This window comes from Mustela erminea, chromosome 1 (genome assembly GCF_009829155.1).
Source record: "Mustela erminea isolate mMusErm1 chromosome 1, mMusErm1.Pri, whole genome shotgun sequence".
Lineage (NCBI taxonomy): Eukaryota > Metazoa > Chordata > Mammalia > Carnivora > Mustelidae > Mustela > Mustela erminea.
Window position 1 is genome coordinate 26806407 of NC_045614.1, and position 8678 is coordinate 26815084.

General features: G+C 52.6%; 1 protein-coding gene across 4 annotated transcripts in view; it reads left to right on the plus strand.

Moving 5' to 3' along the window:
- The window catches only part of FLNB (filamin B), a 147884-nt gene extending 139821 nt beyond the window's left edge, over positions 1 to 8063 (plus strand). For all 4 annotated transcript variants that reach the window (XM_032323456.1, XM_032323463.1, XM_032323471.1 and 1 more), the window contains 3 exons: positions 4101 to 4319; positions 5276 to 5479; positions 6302 to 8063. In XM_032323456.1, coding sequence (XP_032179347.1) covers positions 4101 to 4319; positions 5276 to 5479; positions 6302 to 6489 — 611 coding nt within the window. In that variant the 3' untranslated portion in view covers positions 6490 to 8063. The remainder of the gene's footprint in view (positions 1 to 4100; positions 4320 to 5275; positions 5480 to 6301) is intronic.
- The last annotated feature ends 615 nt before the right edge of the window (positions 8064 to 8678 follow it).

An 8678-nucleotide genomic window follows, 5' to 3' on the forward strand; every position in this document is an offset into this window, starting at 1 on the left:
ATGTACTTTGACCCTCGGTCAGTCCAAAAGCAAGGGCTTGATGACTGTGTTATCACACCTCATTACTGTTTGTTCCACTTCGCCTGTCTTCCTTGGCCAAGCGCCTTGACTTCAGGGCCAGGACACCGATGGTGAGGGAAGACAGGGTCCTGTCTTTGCTTCTGAGGGTTTCTTCGCCTGCAAAGGATTCAGTGTGTGTCACAGGCCTCCTGGGAGGTCTCCTGCCCTCCATTCCTTCTGCAGTCCTGGGCTCACAGAAACAACCTTGAATTGGCAGTAGGACCTGTCACAGTCTGCCTCCCCGTTTTAGTTTCTGGTCCTTGGGGAGGAGGAGAAAAGATGGTGGCAAGGAATTCTAGAGCTTTTTGGACTTCTTACAGTCTGGTTTTAGTCTTTACCGTGGATGGGGCACATTGGTAGCAAAGGAGGCAGCGGGATGTATGTAAAGGAAGCTGGCTCCGTCTCCTTGCTTCTCCCTCCTTCCGTCTAGACCCAGGAGGGACCACCACCTGTGGTTCAGGGGAGGACCTTCTGTCTGCCTGTGTCTGTCACCCTCACACATGGTCACTTAGCTAGTTGGTTTGTTAAAAAGGTGGACATACAGTTTGGCTTTTATTTTCCAGAAATAATCTTGGTGCATGTGCTACTGTACAGTGTTTTTCACTTGGCATCTTCGAGAACTTTGTGTCAAGACACAGATACCTGCCCCTTGTAATGGCTGCGGTTCGTGTTCATCCCATGAGCCTCCAGGCTGGCCTTGGGTGGGTGGGTGGGGGGTCACTCTATGGAGAGGGCCAGCCTGGGGAGCTTGTCCACTCAGGCTTTTCTGCAGGGCCTGTCTGCAGACATGGACACACTGGGCATGGTTTGCACTGGGGGTTACCTTGGGCCTTGGGAAGGCAGCCCGGTCCCGGCTCAAGGCCCTTGTGTGTACAAGTTCTGCTCCAGTCTCCTGCTGATGTGATGACTTGGACAAAGCAGACCCGCCTTGCCTGGGCAAGGAGATGAGTGGCTGCAGCTCCTGGGGATCTAGCCCTAGGGAGCCTGTGTCCCAAGTGGCCCGAGGGGCCCTGTCCGGGTGCAGGAGTCACTGACAGACTGGCATGTGGCCCTAGGCTCTGGTTGAAGCAGTGGCCTCAGCAGAAACACCCGTAGGAGTGGCGTAAATACTTCTGGACTCCCAAGACCATCTAGTCCAGCTCCACACTGAACTGTGGGCCAGCAGCCTGCCCTTAATAAAAGGCATGGTAACCCTTCACGGTACGCCATTCCATTTCACAGATGAAGAAAGTGAGGCTCAGAAGGGTTGAGTCTCTCCCTAAGCTTACTTAGCTGGGAGTAACAGAACCAAAAATCAGTCTGGGTCCCTGACCTCAAAGCCTATACCCTTAACCCCGGAGTTTGGCTGCCTCTCTGAGTGGCTAGCTCAATCCAGATAATGACTTCACCCCTGGCCCACTTTGGGGGGTATTCTAAACGAGGACCCCTATTGTCCCAGCTGCCTGGAATGGTCCCCATGCAGGAGCGCAGGCATTTGGTCCCTGGCAGACCACCCGCCTTTAAAGACCCCGAGGGGTCCTCCCGGCATCGGAGCCACACACACCTTGGTCCGGGTTGCATAGCAGCCACTGAGGTCTCCTGCAGCTGCCAGCAGCCACCTTCCCTCCTGCTGGGTCACACCTGCTGCGTTCGGGGCCTCTTGTGCTTCCTCTTGGCTGTTTGCATGCCTTCTCGGGAGCTTGGGTTTCAGGCTGTCCTTTGCAAGGGCTGGATGCCACTGAGAGAAGGAGCCAGTCTTACAGGGAGACTCCCAGCCAGGAGGGAGAGGTACAGAGCATGCCTGTTTCAAACGCTGTGTCAATATTGCTCTTGTCAAGGGGAAGGCGTCTTGTTTTTCTAGCCCTCCCGCTCGCAAGCCTTTTCCCAAATATCCATCCCAAGATAACACAGCTGCAGTGTGCATGGGATGAAAAGGTATCTGTGCTTGGCTGCTGGAGGGCCTGGCACCCTGACCTTCAGAATAAAGCAAACTTCCCTGTGTTTTTATGGGTTCGCTTGCTGTATCTTTTGGCTTGAGCTTTAAATGGGCCATTTTGCAGGTTTTGGAACAGGGGAATGTGGAGAATTTGGGGTGGGACTCTGCTTGCCAGGGAGTTGAGAGGTTGGGCGTGAGACCAGGGGGTTCTCAATGCTCTCTGGGTTGGAAGACCAGTCTTCGTGATAAAATGCTCCAAGATCGCCGGTGCGCGCCAGGTGGAGTAGAAGAGCCTCCGTCCCTCCCCTGCCCCGTCGCCCACCTTCACAATAGAGTAGGGCTGCAGTAGACACGAATTCACCACACAGGAACTCAGCTGTGCGCACACGGGGCTGCAGAGGGGAAGACCGCCATGCCCAGAGATGTTTGGGCTGTCATGCTCTAGCTGGAGGCAGTAGGCAGAGGGACTCCTGTGCGTGGGGATTTTCTTTTTCCTCATTTCTCTCAGACAAGTGCCTTAGCTCCATGCTGGCCGGGTCTCGTGTTTAAATCCCAGTCCTTCCATTCCCCAGCCGTGGGACTTGGCGCCAAGGATTTGACCTCACCCGGCCTCCGCTTCCTTCCTGTAAAATGGGAAGAAGAAGGGAGCCCACCCCACAGGTTGTTCCACGTAGCTCTTGCCCTGTCATTCCTTACTTCTCTTTTCCCACCTCATGTCTCCTGTGTCTCCAGGCCCTCACAGCCAGGATTCACAGATCTTGATCTTTCTCGAGAAGGCAGCAACTTGTTAAAATGGGTTGGGCTTCTCGCCACTACAGCCGGGTTTTTTCATCTTCACTTTAAAAATATCTTTCCTTATTGTCGCCTTGCAGCTACTTCCTGGAAAGGCCGTCCCTTGTCGTGTGCCACCCCACCCCCACCCCCTTGCCCACACAGCCTCACTCTGGCTGCAGGGTTTAGAGACAAGGTTGAGATAATCCGGGGGGCCCTGGGACAGGAGGAGCCTCAGGAGCTTCCAGAAGCAGCTGGGTTGTGTTTGGGGGTTGCATGATAGCAGCGCCTTTGTTTTATTGATAGCCAGAACAATAATTCTTTCTCTGGCCTAGGAGCTATAATTAAACCCAAATAGTTCCCAGCTGGGGCGGCATCCAGGGCTCTGGGGAAAAGCCCTGCCCTGCACAAGGCTGCTGTGCCGGGGATGGCCTTTAGAGGGCACTGTCGTGGGCAGCCCTCACGGACCACCTCCTGCCTCTTGGCATGGGAAATGGGCCTGAAGGAGTGGAGGCTTCTGCAGGGCCCCCGGCTCAGGCAGGAATGCAGCACAGACATTGATCAGCCCAGCTTTTCTTTGTCACAAGGCAAGATGTCCGTGCAGAAGGCCCCTGTGGGCCAGGCAAGAGGCTCTGGAGCCACATGGAATTGTTCATACCCCCGTTCTACCAGTTCCTAGTTTGTATCACTGCCCGGCAAGTGCCCGAGCCTCCCTGAGCCTCTGCCGTTTGTTGAACAGGAGTCACTGGGTACGTAACAGGATGCTTACTCTAGAATCTGGAACCCGAGCAGTGGAAGCTTGAGTCAGTTAGCAGGAGCCACTGTTTCGGCCGGCTGGTGCTCCTGGCAAAGGGGAGGGCTGGCAGATTCCAACAGCCTCCCCAGACTTCAGCGTGGTGACTGAGGCAGGGAGCCTGTGGGAGGAGAAGAAGATGCTGGGTCTGCTTGGCGTCTCCAAATCCACTCAGGGGAAAAAGGAAAGGTCAGAGGGGCCCACGCATCCTCCACCCCGCTGGAGGCAGGGCTGAGCCCCCAGCAGCTGAAACAGCATTTTAGGCTGACAGCGAAGACTCCGGCTTCTTGTCCTCAGCCACCACGCCTTCCCAGAGGCAAGAACAGGGTGTCCTGGCGCTTGGGGCTGGTGGGCGAAAGGTCAGCCACACTCTTGCCTCCTGCTAGGAAAGGGAGTTACTGCCCTCAGGAGCTCAGAGCTAGTACCGATGCTGTGCCTCTGTGGGGAAACCTATGTCGCCCCCCGACCCCCGCCACTGCTTCACTGCCCCTGGGAAAGCTCCCCAAACCACATCCCCCCATCCCTCCAAACCAATACACATTCCCTCTTCATTTCTCCCAGGTATCCAGTCTGAATTTTTCATCAACACCACCCGAGCAGGGCCAGGGACGTTATCTGTCACCATCGAAGGCCCATCCAAAGTTAAAATGGATTGCCAGGAAACCCCAGAAGGCTACAAAGTCATGTACACGCCCATGGCTCCTGGAAACTACCTGATTGGCGTCAAATATGGTGGACCCAACCACATTGTGGGCAGTCCATTCAAGGCCAAGGTGACAGGTAACAACCAAACGGCTTTGAAGTTACTGTTTCTCCTGTGGACCGTGTCCTGTCAGATTATCAACAGAGTTACTTGATACTAGAAACTGTGGGTAATTTTAGATATGTTGAATCTACTTTGAATCTTGAATATAAAGAAATGGTAGGACATTGCCAGGAGAGTAAACATCTTTAGAAGCCCGTGAATATGTGTTGACGTCATCGCCCTATAAAATGATGAGTGTCGAGATTGAAAAAAAAAATGTTTAACAGAACAGAAAAAAAATTTACATATTTGTTAAGATCAGACCTGAAAAATCCTCTTGTTTCTAGCCTTTTACCTTTAAAATAATCAAACCGTTTTATTAAATTTATAAAAATGCACCTCTTTCAGAGCACTAGGAAAAATACCAGTCAATAGCATCTCACAGCCCACGGGCCCTAGGTAATCATCATAAATATCGTGGTAAATCCCTTCCACGTGTCTCTGCTCAGTTCACTGTTGTATAGGTAGTATATATAACTTCATTGCAGAAAAATTTATTAAAGAGTCAGATGGAAAAATCATCCTTTCACATGCAGAGAGAACCATTTTTGTTAATTTTGTTTTATATTCTCCCCAACATCTGACATTGTTTATGCATAAGGGTATTTTATTTCCATGGAAAGAAGTAGATTCTGCAGGGTGCCACAGGGTTATGTGGGAGGGATTTCCAGGCTTGGTCATTTGTCATTGCCCACTGGGTGGGGTGGGACCCAGGGGTTTGGAAGACATTATGGGTGTGAGATGGGGAGCTGGCAACGTTTACATCAGGTGTTGGGGATATGAGGTGGGGATGTGGTAGCTTTGGGATCCAGCCATTGAGGTGCACGGACTTTCCTGGAGCTTCTGCCCCCGGGACACTTGCCTCTTGTAGCTGAGAGAGCCTACTGCCACTGGCCATTCACTCCTACCTCCCCTCCCTTCCATCTTCTAGGCCAGCGTCTGGTCAGCCCTGGCTCAGCCAATGAGACCTCATCCATTCTGGTGGAGTCTGTGACCAGGTCATCGACAGAGACCTGCTATAGTGCCATCCCCAAGGCATCCTCAGATGCCAGCAAGGTGACCTCCAAGGGGGCAGGGCTCTCAAAGGCCTTCGTGGGCCAGAAGAGCTCCTTCTTGGTGGACTGCAGCAAAGCCGGTAGGTAGCCTGGTCCTGCTTGAGGGTCAGGGTGGAGGCAGGCTGACACCCTCTGCCCACCGGCCCATGCAACCCAGGCATTTGCAAGTACTTAATATTTGCTGATGATTTTCCTCTTTTGACTCTCGATTCCTTCAAATGCCCACAAGGTAGACAGGAAAGGTGACATTATCCCCATTACAGATGGGCAAATTGAATCGGTAACCTGGCTCCTTTCTCTGCCAGTAATTGCTTTAATTGCAGTTTGAACTTGAGTATTGATTTGGGTGTCAGTGGTTGGTTGCCTGGGTTCGGGGATCTGGCACATCTGGGCTGGAAACCTGGCTCCAGTACTTCTTCCCCCGCCCCCTTCCCTCACCCCTCCCTTCCTTCCTTGCCTCCTTCCTTCCTGCCCCAGACTTAGCCATGTGATCTTGGGAAAGGTACTAAATCATTTTCTAAAAGTCAGTTTCTTGTTGTCTAAAATGGGAATCTTTATAAAGTGACCTTCCTTAAGTTTCTGATGAGAATGAGATCAGAGTAGCGATCATTTATATAACTCTTTGCTACAAGCTAGGGCTTCACATATAACTCTGTAAACCTCATAGCAAGTCCATAGGGGAGGTGCTAGGATCATGTCCTATTTATAGATGGATTTGAACCCATGCCACTGGGCTCTGAGTCTGCTTGTAATTGCCATGTTGTCCCACCTCTCGAAGTTCTCAGTGTCAGAATCTCAGCAGACAATAGTTGGTATATTTCCTTTGGCTCCCATTTCCCCTCCCCTTCCTCTGCCTTCCGTGATGCATCCTGATAGAGTAACCACCTTTCCTTGCATCCTAGGTTCCAACATGCTGCTGATTGGTGTCCATGGGCCAACCACCCCCTGCGAAGAGGTCTCCATGAAGCACGTGGGCAACCAACAATACAACGTCACATACGTTGTCAAGGAGAAGGGAGATTACGTTCTAGCCGTGAAGTGGGGAGAGGAACACATCCCCGGCAGTCCATTCCACGTCACGGTGCCTTAAAACGGTTCTCGTCAAATGCTGGGAGGAGTTCTGGTGGTTGCTTTTTGTTGCTTGTTTGTAACTTGTTGTATACAAAGTTTTCCTCCAGCTTGTTTATGGGTCTGAAACCCCACCCCAAAAACATTGTCATTCTAAAGTGCCTTGAGAAATAAGTCCTAGACTTGACTCTTTAGGAACGCATTGGGGACTGTTAAGAAATACAGACTCATGCAATGGGCTGAGAGGATTTCCATGCTCATTTGGTTCAGATCCAGATCTGACCTCTTGCTGGCACCCATCGCCCCCTGCAGACAGACCAAGGTCACTCGCAAGACTGTCGTTCCTAAAGCATGAAATTGGCTAGCCCGGTTATGCAACAAGACTGGCAGGGCGGGACAGGGCAAAGAGGCCACCTACTTTTAGGCTGTCACTTAGAAAACAAGATGACTTAAAAAAAACCAGCTTCATCTCTCCAGCATTTCTCCATCTCTCCCTATCACAGAGAAGACTCTTGTTTCGACATGACTCATCTCCACACTCCCACCTGCCCCGTGGCCTTTTTACACGTCTCAGAGGGCAGTGGTCCGCGGCGGCAGACTGCCCTCAGTGCCTCCTAGTGCCTCTCCCCTCGTTCTGCTGAGTCTTCCCCTGCAAAGTTGTAACATGGGCCCCATCTGGGCAGCCACGTTTTGCTTTTGTCTTTAAAGGCCCTTGACGTCTCTGGGTCCGAGGAAGTTCTGCTGTGGCAGGCAGCTCCCTCCCGCCAAAGATCCCTTTTTTTTTTAAACCAACTCGAGGCTTTGTTCTTAACACACACTCCAGCCGTTGTCAGTCTGATGAGTCTTGCCAACATGCTCGAAGGGACCGCAGGTGGGTCCCTGTGTCAGTGCCCTCGTCTGCAGAGGCCTGTCACGGGACAGAACATTCCACACCCACCTGGGATCACTTCTGGAAAAGAATGATAGACAGGAAAGAATGGAACTCCTGCTGATCTTTGGCCTCAAAATCAGGGCGTGGCAGAGGGGGTGGGAAGGCCAGCGGCAGCTCCTAGGTGGTCTTCTGTCGTTGGGCAGAAATAGTGAAAGCTACGTAGCTGACCGTGGCCCTGTGTTCATTTGGCCCCGACCGTGTCCTCTGAGGTTGTTTAGAAAGCAGCGTGCAGGTGCATAATTCCAGAAATGGGGCTTAAGGCGTTTTGCACCCCTTTCTGCAGACCTGAGCTGGCTTTGGAATAAAATTAAAGCCTTTGGGGACTCTGCCCGACTTTAGGGCCCAGGGGTGTCGTATGGCCTGGGCCGGCAGACCTTTTTGATTTGCTGCTCCGTCCTGAGGAAGTGGCTGCCCTGGTCACGAGTGCCTCCATGGGTGGGACAGGGAGTGAGGCAGAGGACTGTCACTGAGACGCTGCAGCTGGGAGCAGGTGCTGGCAATAGCCCACCTCTTAGAAACCGGGGCAGCCCGAAGCCCCATGTGAAAGGGCCACAGGTTTTGTAAACTGGGACGTGGAAGTGAAACTGGAATCAGATGCCGACTGTAAATTGTATCTTATAACTTATTAAATGTTTGCTCCGTCAAGCTCCCTTGGTGTTCTTGGATGGTGTTGTTTCTGAATAAATGGTTCGAGTCTCTGACCAGCTCTCCCTGCCACAGGTGAGCAGCTTGTTCTGACGTGAGCCTGGCTTCTCTTTGCAGGAGGGATGATGGCCCTTCATGAGCGCCGCTGGGAGGGGAGTGTCAGGGGAGGCCCAGCAGCCAGACAGGTGGCGGTGAGGGCCCTAGGGAAGGGGCACTGGCCAGGACACCAACACAGTGTCTAGGACAGAAAGCCTTTTTCCCCAATGATGGTAGAAGGGGTCGTTTTAGGGGGTTTACTTAAACAAGAAGCAATGTCACCTGTCGTCCCAAGTGCCCTTGGACCAGAGGGTTCGGGTGTCTGTGGTATTCGTCTTTCTCTCCCTGCCCCTTCCTTCTGCTAGGAAGAGCTTGTGCCTGATATATTCTTAACATACCTCCCCCCGCCCCTCCTGCTCACCCTCATGGCACCCCCATGACCCCACTTTGCCATACTGACACCAGCTCAGGTGCTGAATGGACACATCACTTGGGGCAGACCCCAGACCCTGACCTTTTTGTCCCCAGAGTGGAGGCTCTTCCTCCCTGGTTATCCCTCCGTGGGAGCAGGAAGGGCATCAGGATTCCCCAGATGAGCC